The sequence below is a fragment of the Tricharina praecox genome, assembly GCF_024521635.1.
Source record: "Tricharina praecox strain CBS 144465 chromosome Unknown BZA05scaffold_4, whole genome shotgun sequence".
Lineage (NCBI taxonomy): Eukaryota > Fungi > Ascomycota > Pezizomycetes > Pezizales > Pyronemataceae > Tricharina > Tricharina praecox.
In genome coordinates this window covers 1,360,774-1,375,476 of record NW_026250406.1, presented here as the reverse complement: position 1 = coordinate 1,375,476, position 14,703 = coordinate 1,360,774, and the positions used below count along the sequence as shown (strand labels likewise).

At 53.0% G+C, this 14,703-nt stretch overlaps 5 protein-coding genes across 5 annotated transcripts; all 5 read left to right on the top strand.

The window, feature by feature from the left end:
• Positions 1-2,725: 2,725 nt before the first annotated feature.
• BZA05DRAFT_463794 (uncharacterized protein) lies at positions 2,726-4,570 on the top strand (the record flags this gene model as incomplete). The annotated part of the gene is made up of 3 exons (XM_051487716.1): positions 2,726-3,134; positions 3,184-3,395; positions 3,465-4,570. Coding segments are annotated over exons 1-3 (1,497 nt in total), but the record flags the coding sequence as incomplete, so codon positions are not given.
• Positions 4,571-7,632: 3,062 nt separating this feature from the next.
• Positions 7,633-7,971, top strand: BZA05DRAFT_442227 (uncharacterized protein; the record flags this gene model as incomplete). Its single annotated transcript, XM_051486732.1, has 2 exons — positions 7,633-7,701; positions 7,753-7,971. The coding sequence occupies 2 exons, from the start codon at positions 7,633-7,635 to the stop codon at positions 7,969-7,971; spliced, it is 288 nt and encodes a 95-aa protein (XP_051342681.1).
• A 648-nt stretch (positions 7,972-8,619) lies between these two features.
• Positions 8,620-8,988, top strand: BZA05DRAFT_442226 (uncharacterized protein; the record flags this gene model as incomplete). Its single annotated transcript, XM_051486731.1, has 2 exons — positions 8,620-8,817; positions 8,923-8,988. The coding sequence occupies 2 exons, from the start codon at positions 8,620-8,622 to the stop codon at positions 8,986-8,988; spliced, it is 264 nt and encodes an 87-aa protein (XP_051342680.1).
• An 801-nt stretch (positions 8,989-9,789) lies between these two features.
• Positions 9,790-10,146, top strand: BZA05DRAFT_442225 (uncharacterized protein; the record flags this gene model as incomplete). The annotated part of the gene is made up of 1 exon (XM_051486730.1): positions 9,790-10,146. One exon carries the CDS (start codon positions 9,790-9,792, stop codon positions 10,144-10,146), a length of 357 nt encoding a protein of 118 aa, XP_051342679.1.
• Positions 10,147-12,581: 2,435 nt separating this feature from the next.
• On the top strand, positions 12,582-13,228 carry BZA05DRAFT_388953 (uncharacterized protein; the record flags this gene model as incomplete). Its single annotated transcript, XM_051482718.1, has 1 exon — positions 12,582-13,228. A coding segment is annotated over one exon (320 nt), but the record flags the coding sequence as incomplete, so codon positions are not given.
• Positions 13,229-14,703: the final 1,475 nt, after the last annotated feature.

The following is a 14,703-nucleotide window of genomic DNA, read 5'->3' as shown; positions in this document are numbered from 1 at the left end:
GGTAGGTAAGAGGTAGGTACAGAGTCCAGACATACAAACTTGCCACGAGCAAACGCATTGACGCAACTATAGGGAGACGTTCGTATCACACTCGAACCGCTGCGGAACTTCCCCCCACTCTCGTAGGATTAGCACGGTCGGTGGGGAAAACGAAGTCGCAGTCAGGATCGGAGTCTCCGGTTCTGGCTGGGTGCACTGGAAATGCGGGAGGGGTAGGGCTGGCTGGCGGGCTCGACAGCATCTCAGCGCAGGAGATGTCTCCGTCACATCAATCCCCCACTCTCCGTCGATTGGACCTATGATATCAGCGGAGGGCTGCTGGTAGATCTCCTAGAGTGGAGACTGGTGACGAGCATCATATTAATTCCGAGGAGGTTCACCGGGGCACCGTGTCTGCGCGACTGGTCGCATTAAAACAGGGTTTCGGGTGGATTGAGTGGTGGTGGTGATAAGTTGGTTTCTCGGTGGTGTGCTGCACTCACTGCGCCACGATTCGATGCCGATGCGGTTTGAGTTGTGGCGGTGGAGGCCGACGGGCCAATCTTGTGTTACATAGCGCTTATCCGCCTGCGAGTTGCAACGCGGTCATGTGCTTTGGGTCATGTCCGTAGGGCTGACATTTTATGGGTTTTTGGTTTTCGGCTAATTGATGGACATGGATGGACAGGGACACTGTCGTCAGGCCAACACCACCACCATTCAGACACTCGGAATCCCTTGAATGATCCTCCAGCGGGACTTTTTTGCGGCCCGCACACGCCAACTGCACACACGCATGCTGGCATCTGATGTCACTCGTCGCATTCAATCGCCGCGTTCAATCGCCTCATTCACTCGGACTACCTATTGTACCTACCTAGCTCAGCAACACGGTGCGACCGCCAAGTTCTCGCTGGGTATTGGGCAGTACTTGCTTCCACTCCACAGTCATTCACTTTGCTTCGGCCATGGCACCAGAACGTGCCGACGCTCCGTGCCGGAAGTTGTCGCTCTGGTGGCCCCCTAGAGCGTAGGGACTGTCGTATCCGACCGGTCTTTAATACCGGCAACTATACTATAGCTCCCGTTCTGTCTCTCATCGCGCAGTACCCAACTAATAGCTTACCTTCAGATGGCCGTTGCAAGTCTAGAATCCCCCTCCTGCTTCCGTCGCGTCTGCACGGGCAAACCAGCTACATAGGGATAAAGTCTGCAGGGGATGAATTGCGGCAGAGCCGAGATGACGTGGTACCCTGCATTAAGGAATAATAGAAATCCCGTCGCCCTGTGTTTCGGATCCGACCGACCCCTGTCACAAAAGTTTCAGACCTGCCAAAACTCTCTACGGACGTGCTCCGACGTGTGCGCACAGGCGTTTAACGCGTCGATCGGATCGAGATCCTGCACGAATCATCACCCTACTGGTCCCTACCGTACCGCCGAACAACCGGCCGGTATACATACTCTACGTACATACTATGTAGATACGGAGATTTAACGGTGGCTGCGCATTTGGGGGTGCTCACCGCGGATTGATCTGACCTCGCGCGATACCTACGTATGCCGTGGTTGGTTGACTCGGTCAAAGTCGACTCTCAAGTCGTGATTGGGTTTTGATTGAGTCTCACTGTCCCACTCCTAGAGGGCTGAAGATGATTCCATTCTAGGCATCCGATATTCCCAAGATTTCAGAACGTCCAGATCGAGAAAAGCTTCACATGCTCGAGCCTGCTATCGTTTCTCACCACACCGCACTCATATCCTCCATCCTCCACTCCTCCATCCCCACAAACGGATTTATATCTTCAGGGCTAAAAGCAAAGCTAGCTAGGGGGTGCTGTCGGTGAAAGGCTTAGATGACGGAGCCCGGCGCCAGATCTGTCCACTGAACGAGGTGTGTTTGTAGGTGTGATTCAATTCCACCCCTGAGAGCCTTATGCCATCGACCGCCGGTCGATCAGATGGATTGAAACCGACAAACACCAAACCCGTGGACTCATCCTCCTCCCTGAGGGACTGATATGGAGGTTTGAATACAAGTGTATAGAGCCTGATGTACTCATCTTCAGCGCTTTGACTGACCGCTCGAGGGAGGATTAGTTCTTCCGGAGTTAGCACATGGGCATCGACCGTCATGAGAGTGGAGTGCTTCACATCAGTCATCCGGAACGACTTCGACTCCGACCTACCGCGAGACTCGGCGGTAAATAAACCGGAGGTGGAAACCAATGGGATCACCATCAGCAAAAACACATGTTAAAGATGACTCTGCAGGATGGGTGAAGTCATGCTCGAGAGCCGCATTGGAGGCCTATGCCGGTCAGTCGGTGACGGGAAGCGGACGGGCCGGTGCTCTCATCCCCCACTGCTGCTGCTGCTGCTCTGATGTGCACTTCGGGGATAGCCACATCAGCCCCACCATCCCCCCACTCCCCCGCTCAACATGGCTGCGAGGCGAACACGAACTACTGCCCCCACCACCGGCTGTAGTATGTTCCTTACAGTCAGAGTCCTAGGACATATGTTGTCTTGCCCTTGCGACTATTTGCCACTACCATAGTAAACACTATCGATATGCTTAATCCTCCTGCCTGCCGCTGCCCGCTTCGTGGAACCTCTGCATGTAGCATGCCCGAGCCATGTTTTCCGGAGTAGGATCTACTCAGCCCTAGGGATAGTTAGTGCACAGCACCGGTGTCGCCTACCACTAGCATTGGATGGTGGTCGTCGGATCATGATCATCACTGGGGACAGCATGGACGAGTGACTCAAGGCGACACTGATATAAAACTGGGTTTCCGAGGAGAATAGATGGTGATGTTCAGTTCACTACCGTCAACAGAGTTTAATATAAGTGTGTACGTGTCTTGAAAAAACCTACAGACAGCCATCAATCTTCTGTACTTTTTTCCACCATCCCACGGATCGAATCGATATTCACACCCCCGCCCACCCCCGGGGCATCCTTCATTCTCAATGGAATCACCGTCCAACCTCCATCCCGACGACTGGGAAAGGGGCCTCAAAGCCCGAGAGATCCGTGAAGAGGAATGGGAGACCCATCGAGAGTGGATTAGACAGATGTACCTCCAGGAGGGTGTCAAGATCCGGGACCTCCGTAAGACACTGTGGGAGCGGTGGGAGTTCTATGCCACGTAAATACTCCATCCCCTATTCATTTTTGCTATGGCTAACCTTCCGCAGTGAGGCGCAGTACAAGAAACGTCTCAGGATATGGCGGATGGAGAAGAATATCTCGAAGCGGAAGATGGCGGCCATCATCCAGGTGGCCGACCGGAGGAAGGCCCAGGGGAAGGATACCATCTTCGCTTGGCATGGGCTCGTGCTCGACGAAGACAAGATAGAGAGAGCGAGAAAGCGGTTCGGGAACCCGCCAGAGGCTTCCAGCTCGACTGGTATGTTGTTTCTTCTGTTTGTGGCAACCGGGTTGATACGTGCATCTTTCTGACTAATCATGCTTGTAGAGACGCCTTCGTTCGTCACATACTGGACGCCCAACTTCGACATCATTACCAGGCCAGAAGGAGCGGACGACTTTGTGGGATGCGGCAGGAACGTCTCTCACGGCCGACGGCCGACACCCAAACTCTCTAGTTCACCATCCATAGATGTCTCCTCTCCGGAGCTAACCACCGAGCATCTCACCGCTCTGATCGACTCGCCCAGCGGCATCCACAGCCAGGCTCACAGCCAGGTCCACAGCCGTGCGCCCAGTCCCCGTCTCGCTTGGCTCCCAAGCATCTTCCGACCACGTTCCGAAACCCCCTCCACACTCGAAGATCCCATCGCCGACAGCGAACTGGATAAACTGATGCTCGAAGCCGACAGCTACTGGAAAGCCAACAGCTATTACTCTTCGCCGTCGCAAACACTCGGCGACGACGACCCGGAGACCTTCGCATTCAGCCACAAGATCGGCATCGCCTACAACCAACTGAAATACTTCCGCAAGGCTCGGGAATGCTTCGAAAGTGCCTTCGCCGGTCGTGCGCGTGTCCTCGGCGACGAAGACCCACAGACCCTGGACTCCCTCCACTGGCTGGGGCTAACAATCTATCACCAAGCCCTCTCGCGGCAGCTACCGGCATCACCACCGCCACAACCCTCCCTCGACCTCTCCGACGCCCTCCACCACCTCGAGCTCGCCTTCCAAGGCCGCTCCAAGACCCTCGGGGACTCGCACCCGGACACTCTTGCGTCACTGCACAGCGTCGGCCTCATCCTACGCAGGCTCCACCGCCTCAGCGCAGCACAAGAGTGTTTCTCGCGGGCCGTCCTCGGCCGCGAATCCGTGCTCGGGCCGGAAGCGCGGGATACCCTCGACTCCCTGCACGAGCTGGGGCGCACGTGCTACCACAGCCGCGACCACGCGGGCGCACGACTGCACCTCGAGCGCTGTCTGGACGCCAGGAAGCGCGTGCTTGGTGATGAGGACCCCGCTACGCTCACTACTCTCCACTACCTGGGGGTCACGTATGTAGAGAGCTATGAGCCTGCGCGCGGACGCGAGTGCTTAAGGCGCGCCTACGAGACGAGGGTCAAAACGTTGGGTGAGGAGCATGAGGACTCTAGGGAGAGTTTTACGGTTATGGAAAGTTTGCTCATGTTGTGGTGATTTTTGGGTCGGGGATGGGGGGGGGGGGGGGGGGCTGGAGCGGAAGTTGGGTGTTGGGGAGTTGCGGTGCTGGGTGCGGGGTCGGGATATCAATTCATTCTTTGATTACTTCTCGATGTGGCCATGATGCAGCTCGTATGTACTCAAGCAGATGTCTATGCAAAAGATGATGTCCCAGCTGTATTGCTGAGTCGGGATGGCGAGAGGAAACTCCATGTTCCGGGGGTGCGCGGCCAGGAGTGGTAGGTACACCATTACCGTATCCCAGCATACGTCGGACAACCAAAGCTTAGATGAACATTGACCACTGTAACGTGCCCCAGCAGCACACGTTCCGATTCTCGTTCGAAACTCAGATCATCAAGCCACATCGTCACTCGTCGACGATTTTGCACATTGGTCATATTGGTAATGTTTGCACGCCGCGAAAGAGAATCCAGTTTATTTTCATGCTTGTTTCTGGTATGGCTAGCTGGTCATCCTCTATGTTTTGCGAATCAATACTATCTTCCCGCAAGGCTCCATGTTACTCTGTATCCCGAGGTACGTGTGGCGCAGTCGCAGCGCTTAGGTGTGGCGTCGCTCCGGCGCACGCTGTCGAGTGATACATTGTGCCGCCGTACTCTGTGGGCTGGGAGAGTGGTGGGATGGAGTAGAATGGGAAGAAGTGAGGAGATTGTTAACTAAATCATCAATTGAATTCTACCAGCTAGATCATAACACTCCACAGTGCTTATTTCGCATCCTGTCTGTAGTCCGGCTGTGCGCATGAAGGCTAGAAGGACCCTGAGGGGCGGCTTGGTGCTTCGCCCCCTGCCCTTCGTTGCGAACATGGAACAATCAAAACAATGATATCGTACCGTGGAAACCGAGACAGCTTATGTACTGTACCTACCCCACCTTTTACTCTCCCTCAGATCATGAACCGAGCGAAGTTAAACTCGGCTGGCCCGTTAACATTGAAGATGTCCATTTTCCGTTGCTTCCATTCCTTTTCTAGAACACCTGTACGAACATCTTGAGGCTGACGGTAGAATAATCACGAGTGCTATGGTACCGGCAACTTCAGAATCTCACCGTACGAGTCACGTTCCGCCATTCTTGGGATGCTGTGTATGTACAAGTACTATGGAAAGAATGGAGAGATAGTGGTGGAGCTTTTGGTTTTTCCGTACTTCTCTGTACTGAAGGTCATGTACGGAATTCAAGCTGTTGTAACTACCCGCTGCTCCGTGGTTCTCAGGCGGCGCTTCACGAGGGATCACCCGTGCAGTGAGTGATATTGCATGCCTAGTGGGCAAGCCTCAACGACTCTCGGCCGCGATTCAGTTCCAACCACCTCATGAGTTGTCCCCTTTCTTAAATTCTCTCACCTTTCTCTCTCTCTCCCTTCTTTCTCCTATACTATCATAACCCACCGCTCAAAATAAACACAAATCGAACTTCGAAGCCGTCACCACTCACCACAACTCATAACGAACTAAATCAGGGACAACACCAATATCATCCCCACCCCCAACCACCTGAGCGACGAGGCCTACACCAAGAACCTCGCAATTTTGGCCTTGGTGGCCGAATATCTCGCCGCGACTTCCGAGATTCAGAACGAGGCTGCCGCCGACGACAACGCTGCCTCCACCACCACCGCCGCCGAGAAAGTTGAGGTGGTCAAGAAACACAAGGGAGGTGACCAGAAAGAGGACGCGAAGCATGAGGAGAAGATGAACGAGGAGGGAGGGGAGGAGGAGTGGGAAGACTGGGAGGAGGACGAAATGGAGGTTGACGAGGAGGGAGGCGGGGTGAACCAGGAGGACTGGGACTGGCCGGAGGAGGGCAGGGGCGAGGGAAAGGAGGGGGGCCAAGAGGACTGGGAGGACTATGACTGGGATACGGACGAGGAGGAGCATTGAGGCTCAGGGAGGCGTTTTTAAAAAGTTTTACCGCAAATAATTGAATCCATTATCCCCTACGACTTTGTATGCTTTCGAGCTCGTCGTGACCCACCCCAGTTATGTACCAGGTAGTTACCAGAGGCGCGTAGCCAGTTTTCTACATAACTAGTAAAGTAAAGTTGACGGATGAAAGCCGTCGGTGCCTTCGAGTCGTTTCAAAGCCGTCGGGGCCCGGGAGTCTTTCACAATCGCATCTCCGTTGGCATAGGCGGATGCCACGGTGCTAATCAAAGCATACACAGACTGGGCCAGCCATCATTGTAAACAGCTCTACTACCTAACTATGGACTTGCCGGCTGCGGCTCGAGGCAGCACGGGCGATGCTTCACAAAGTGTTGATATTATGCGTCTTATTGTCTGTTCCGGTGTCACTGCTACTTTCTCTATCCTCCATCCTTTTGCATCGTCGCATACCGCCTTCACGGCCTTCGAGGCCTACGTGGCTTCCTAGCATTTTCCCTGGCTTCTCACCAGAATCAGCCCGTTTAGACCTTCAGCCTTCAGGCCCCCAGCCCGAGTCCGGCGACGAGTATCGTCGCATCCTCTGTCTGAGTCCCGGTCTTCTCCTCTACACGAGCTCGTCTCCCTTTATAAGCAGTCTTCTTTCTCATCTTTCTCGTACTAATACATCAATCAAGTCAAGTTCTTCTCCAAATTCCAACACAAAGTGTTGGAAATATAAAGTAAGATGTGGTGGTGAACAGTGTAGTATTGAAGTGTAAGGCTGTAGCCTCGTGAGAACAGAAGATATATGGAATAGGAGTAAAGGTCCGTGCCTTCTACCATGACTAATCTAGACAGATATTACAACACAAAGCATCACCCGCTCCGCGAGTGACATCGCATGCCTGGGCGGTAGCGACAAGCCTCAACCCCGACTCTTAACGGTGATTGAGTTCCAAGCACCTCCAGGGTTCCCCTTCTTCCCTTCCCCCCTTTCTCTCTCTCTCCCTTCTTCCTCCTCCTTCCTCCTCCCACACCACCAGTCGCACGATCAACCTTCGCTCAAAGTCGCAAATAAACACAATCCAACTCGTCACCAAAGATCTACCAGCGACCGAAATCATGCACGACATTGTCACCACCACCACCACTACCACCACCGCCATCGCCATCGCCACCAAGGCAATGCAGGTTGACCGGGACCAGAAGTGAGGCACTGAGAAGGAGCTGATGGCCATCAAGGAGGAGGACGAGGAGGAGGACAGAGAGGACGAGGAGGAGGACGAGTGGGAGGACGAAGAGGAGGGAAAAGAGGACGAGGAGAAGATTGACGAGGAGCACCAGGAGGAGCTGGACCAGGAGGACTGGGACTGGGACTGGGAGGAGGATACGGACGAAGAGGAGGTGGGAGGCGTAGAGGACTGGGAGGACTGGGAGGAGGGTGCGGATGAGGAGATGTGAGGTTGAGGGAGTCTTTTTTTTTACATTTAAATTTTGTCGCAAATAACTGCATCCTCAATGTCTTCTGAGTTTATCCTTTCGAGCTTGTCGCGAAGCACCCCAGTTGTATATCAGATAGTTATTATAGACTCGTATTCAGAGTTGTGTATACCCAGTAGAGTAAAGCTGACTACTGAAAGATAAGTTAAGGCATCTTCGAGTTGATTCGAAGCCGCCGGGGCTCGGAAGTCCTTCACGATTCCATCTTCGTCGGCACAGGCCGGTACCAAGGCCCAGATGGGAGAATACAACAACCGACTCAGTCATCATCGTAGCCAGCTATACTATACTAACCATGGACATGCCGACTGCGGCTAGAGGCAGCGATAAGTGGTTCTCTGACTGCACATCAAATGTCATCACTCGCCAAGCGAATGACCTCGCATGCCACGCCAGCAGCGACAAGCCTCAATAACGACTCTTGCTGGCGATTCAGTTCCAATAACCTAGTATGTTTTCCCTTTTCACCCCACCAGATTCCTTTTCCCCCTTCCTTCCTCTCTCCCTTCTTCCTCCTCCTTCTTCCTTACACACCACCAACCGCCCGATAACCAACCGCACGGAAATCGCAAATAAGAACAAATACAACCCGCTACCACTATTCACCCAATGGCAAACATCATGCACACCACCTCCGCCGACACCACCACCACCGCCGATGCCGCCGAGAAAATGGCGGTTGACATCGACGAGAAGAGAGGCGCCGAGAAGGGAGGCGCCGAGAAGGAGGTGGTAAAGACCGAGGAGGAGGACGAGTGGGAGGACGAGGAGGAGGACGAGACGGAGATGGACGAGGAGGGAGGGGGAGTGAACCAGGAGGACTGGGACTGAGAGGACGATGAGGATACGGACGAGGTGGAGGAGGGAGGCGGGCAGGACCAGGATGACTGGGACTGGGAGGAGGAGGGTTAGGATGAGGAGAAAGCCAGAGAGGACCAGGAGGACTGGGAGTGGGAGACCGACGAGGAGGAGGATTGAGGCCGAGTGCACTGTATTTTTCCACATTGTTTTTCAATTTTATACCGCATCCTCAATGACTTCAATTGTATTCTTTTGTGCTCGTCGGGGCGCACTCCAGTTATGTACCCTTTAAATAAGTAGTTATAGTAGGCTCGTAGCCAGTATTCTACACAACGTAGAGTAAAGTTGACTATTTAACTCTAAGCTATCTTCTCGGAGTTGATTTAAAGCCGTCGGGAGTCCTACCTGATCGATCACATCTCCGCCGGAACACGCGGATTCTTGCGACCGACCGCCCGACGTCGCGGGCATGTTTTTGAGCCCTATGTACGGTACTCCTCCATGTATGTAGTTTGTACATAAAACAATACTCGGGAGTCGGGATCCCTCTATCGATGCAATGCCGGCGGTAGGAGAACTGTACATAAAAGCTGCCACATTGCCATGATCTACCTGCTCAGGCCCCACGTAATTACTGTACAAGAAGTTAAAGTAGAGAGATAGTGTTGATGATCACAGATGTCGTCAAGAACTGTGGAATCCAGATTGCATGGTTCTCACGCGGCGCTTCACACGGAATCACTCTCTATGCGAGTGACTTTGCATATCTCAACTGTAGCCACAAGCCCCAATCACGACTCTCAACTGCGATTGAGTTCCAAGCACCTGGTGGGTTATATCTTCTCCCCCCCCCGTTTCTCTCTCTCCCCATTTCTCTCTTCCTCCCCACACCACCAATCGCCCGACAAACCACCACACGAAAGTCGCAAACAACACTAAACGAAACCCGCTACCACCAGTCACCCAGCGACAACCATTATGAGCGACATTACCATCATCCGCTCCGCGAACCTGGAGACCCTCCAGAACTTAGCCTTATGGGGTAAATTTCTCCCCGTCAATTCTGCGGTCAGGGAAAAAGCCGCCGCCATGACCGCCGCCACGACCACAACCGCCGTCACCGTCGCCACCGAGCAGCTGGAGGTTGACACGGAGGAGGAGGACGAGTGGGAGAACGTGGAGGACGACGTGGAGGACGACGAGATGGGAATTGACGAGCAGGGAGGCGGAGTGGATCAGGAGGACTGGGAGTGGGGTACGGACTCGGAATCGAAGGAGGGGGCAGGGGGCCAGGAGGACTGGGAGTGGGTTACGGACTCGGAGGAGGCTGATTGAAGCTTAAGGAGCTGTTTTTTTTCTTTCTTTTTTAAAATTTTTATCGCAAATAATCGCATCCCAATGACTTTATATCCTTTCAAGCTCGTCGCAACGCACCCCAGCGATGTACCTGATAATGTAGCTTTCGCAGAGTCGGCATCTGCTGCCCAACCTATCACTGGTGTTCCACGTTAAAGTCGCGTGCCAGTCATCCTTCCTGAGTTAGATCTACTTTCATAGCGTGGAACAGTGTCAAGGTGTACTACCTATGACTGATTGCTTGATAGTTCATACAGAATGGAACCCCAAGGTTATGGCCGGCAGAGGTATCCACAATAATGTATTTGATAAAGAAATTCCACCACCAAAACCCTGAAGCAGAAAGGAATCGTCGTCTCTGGGCTTGCTTATCTGTTAAGGCTGAGGCCCGACGAATAGCAGCGGAACGTATTTAGATCCAATGCGGGGTTGGGAAATTGCTAGTTGTCATGATTCGACGTGGTACATGCGCAAAGCGCCGAGATCTCCCCTGGAGTTCATTCCCCCTCCACTGTGGCTATCTCGCCCGCTGAACAGGCTCTTTGAGAATGACAAAACCCGATGATGCTGTGTGGGGAAGCGGTGGCGAGACTTTACTGAGACTGGACTCGCCGACTGCGGTTAGAGGCGGCGATACGCAACCTGCGTTCTCGTAGAAACGGAACGTTTGATTTCTCCGTACATACTGGAGTCTATTTACGGAATGCAAGCTAGGGCAACTACCCGCTGCTCGGTGGTTCTCGGGTGGCAGTGACGCATAGATCATCACTCGATGCACGAGTGTCCTAGGATGCCGCGACGGCAGCGACAAGCCTCATTAGCGACTCTCAACGGCGATTCAGTTCCAAGAACCTCGTGGGCTTTCTCTTTTCTCTCCCTCCCTTCTTCCTCCCTCTTCTTCCTCCCACACCATCAAGCACACGATCAACTTATCGCCCGACAACTTCCAATTAAAGCCCAGTCAAACCCACCAACACAAAACAACCAAACGAATGAAATAATGGGCGACAATACTATTATCCCCACCCCCAACCACCAAACCGATGAGGCATACGCCGAGTATCTCAAGATTTTGGCCTTGGTGGCTAAATATCTCGCCGCAACTTCCGCGGTTCAGAACGAAGCCGACGCAGACGCTACCGACGCTGCCGACGAGGAGGAGGGCAACACCAACGACAAGGGAGGCGACGAGAACGAGCTGATTGAAATCGAGGAGGACGACGACGAGGAGGACTGGGAGGATGTGGAGGACGACGAGATGGAAATTGACGAGCAGTGAGGCGGAGAGGACCAGCAGGACTGGGACTGGGAGGAGGAGGAGAACGAGAAGGAGGACGGAGGAGGAGAGGACCAGGAGGACTGGGACTGGAGAGCACGGACGAGGGGGATGGCTGAGGCTCAGGGAGCTATTTTTTTCTTTCTTTGTTGAAAATTTTATTGCGAATAATTGCATCCCCAATGACTTTGTATCCTTTCGAGCTCGTCGCGACACACCCCAACTATGTATGATACCAGATAGTTATCGTATGGTCGGCATCTACCGCCCAATCTATCACTGTCTTTCCACGTGACGGTCACGTGATGGTCATCCTTCCTCAGATAGCTCTCCCTTCATAGCGTGCAACAGTGTCGAGGTGTAACATAATAGAGTAAAGCTGACTAATAAAAGCCAAGCTATCTTCAAGCCGATCCAAAGCCGCCGATCCTTCGCGATCACATTTCCGTCGGCCCAGGCCGATGTGAAGGTCCGTCCGACGGGCATGGTTTTGAGCCGTACGTTACTCGATTTACACATGATAAATAATCTCGGGATTCCTCTCTCGATACTGGAAGTCGCGTATGAAAGCTGCCAGTTGTGACATTCTTTTTGCACAGCCTTCTGCAGTACATAACATGCCGGTTTCTGGTTACAATATACTCACGTATAAGCAGTCGCAGAAACGGGTTACGGGTGAGAGAACCACGCGACGAAATCTCTTCGGCATGAGAATAGAGAGGGTAGGGTAGAGTAGATACACGGGAATCATATCACCGCACCTAGAACAAAATCGGCAAAAGGGTATCCCTAAACTTCGAGTTGGTGTTCTGTCGAGCTCTGCTCCTATATCATGTGTACTCTACACATCTTCGTGCCACTCTGCGAGTGCCTAGGCCGTGACGTTGCACAAGATCGATATTAAACTTGTTTATTTGTATGCGGGGCCCCTCCGTCGCCAAGGACACATGAGTCACTCAATGATGTAGATACCGTAAGATTCACTTGAGTCTCAACAATGTAAGAGTCACTCGGTGCATACCCGAACATACCCCCATCGGCCAAAATTTCGCGCAAGCGTCCCACCCTCCAACTTATGTATAAAAGAAGCACTCCTCTCCCACTTCCTTCTCCCTTTTTTTCTTCCTTAGCTCCTTTGGTATGTCGACCCCCGCCCCCAAAATTTCCTTTCACTCTGAAGCTTCGCTAACAAACCCGTGTCCAACAGCCATCTGGCTTAGATCAAGTGTAGTATCTGTTCTTTTCAGTTTAACAGCTGAAATCCGATCATGTATCGGTTCAAATGTTGACCTTATTTTTGTTGCTCGGGCCCTGGCCGCTGTGCGTGCGCATGTCGAGGCCCACTGTGTCGCTGGTATTTCACTGCCTCCAGTTGATGCGAACGTATTATCTTCGTTCATCGTTGCTCTGGCTGTATGCGAGGGCACGAGGAAAGAACTATGCGACAGTGGGCGGTAGGGATGGTCTTACCGCCACGGTGCTGGTGGAAGCTTTGGTATATTTGCACATAGGAGATGTCACTAGAAATAAATACCAAAGTACCTACATACCTAGGTAATGATGAGCTGGAAGATCATTTGAATATACCCATTTCACATTTCGCTTGCGCTGTTGAGGTGCTTCTGTCCTCGGAGTTGATCCGTCTGTGATCCGCCATCGTGGAGACTGGCATAAAAGAGGGGGAATTCCGGGTGAGTCACACTACGGTATGTACAGGGATGCGCAGTGATATCCTATGTTGGTGCGAGCTGTTTCTGGGTCGGGGAAGCTTCGCTGGATTTCGAGGAAATACATCTGTAATCGCTGCTTGGGCTATGTCTCGTGCATAGACGTTGCGAATTATTTCTCACCTGAATGAATGCCGTCGATATCACTCGTTGCTCTAGTATTTAGCACTATTTCCAATCTGGAAACGATGTGCGCTGCAATGGCCGGGCCTGGGGTTTCGGCACCGAGCCAACTCTTGGGCCCCGTGGGGCGTGGGTCAGACCGTATACTGGGGGTGTGTATGTAATCATGATCTTCAACTTTGATGGATTACATGTAGACGCACTTCTTCCGTACACTTCCGGCTAGCACGGTGCCGGGCTACCGATGTCTTATCAATCTTTATATCACACTGTGTACAAAACTCCGAGACATATGTAAGATCTCATTAGCAGAGGCCCAGTCAGGCATGCGAATACGAGTATGGTAATAGGAGGAGCAGATGCACTGTTGGTACCTGTATGTAAATACCTTGCTCCGCAGTCCGCCCGGCGCCCGCCCACTCACGATGTCGTTGAAGCCAGCAAAATCTACTAATACATGGATAACTGAATGCATCCGCCATTGAGGTGGAACCCTAGCCAACTGCATGGTCGGCAATGATCGTACCGTGAAACCACGGAGGCTACGGTGCGATACGATCTGCTGGGGGATTGGTTGGAGCAATGGTCCCGTAGGAACCGGCCGTGAAGGGGCCGGAGAGGGCGACACACCGGAAAGGACATGGGGGATTGTTATCATATCCCGGAAGCCATGCTTTTGAATCGGCTTCGACCAGTTGAAGGGACCGGTCGTCCAGGCCATTTACACGTATGCGTATGCTGCCAGGAAGGAGATTCGAACAGACGCACCTGAATCCAAGCGAGCGGGATGGTGACGGTGGCGCGGACGAGCTACAAACTAACACACACCTCGAAAAGCAAGTTATCGTCAACTGCCGGTTTCCTATATCTCTGTCGTTCGATGATGCAGGGGAGGAACTTGGAAGCTCTGGTACGAATCTATGTCCCTCGTGGGCCCTAAAGCTTGATCCGATGGAGCTCCTACGTCCTCCATCTCTCGATATTACATACGAGTAAAGCCGATGGTATAATAGCCTTGTTCGGATATAGCGAAGCGACTTGGCTTACTCCGATCCCCCGCGACTAAAGAATAAGCATACTCTACGGTATCTCACCGATGAACAAGTAACGCGCTAATTTCGCATTGCCTACACTTTGGATAAACGGGTACCGGTCGGAGACTCGGAACATGGTCAGCTCATGCAAGCCATAGCGGTGCGGGCCGGCGCGTCTGTCGTGATCGCTACACAAGATTTGCCTACGGCGTCGCTTAACGCCGATCGGTTACTCAAGTCTCAACCTCTCTTCTCAAACAAGTTGCGTGGCTCCTGGAACGGCCGGCCCGGAAGTCGTCGGATATGTTGGCGATGGGCATTGGTAGGTGTACGGAAGATACGGGCTGGCCGATTCGGGACTGCCACGAACCACATC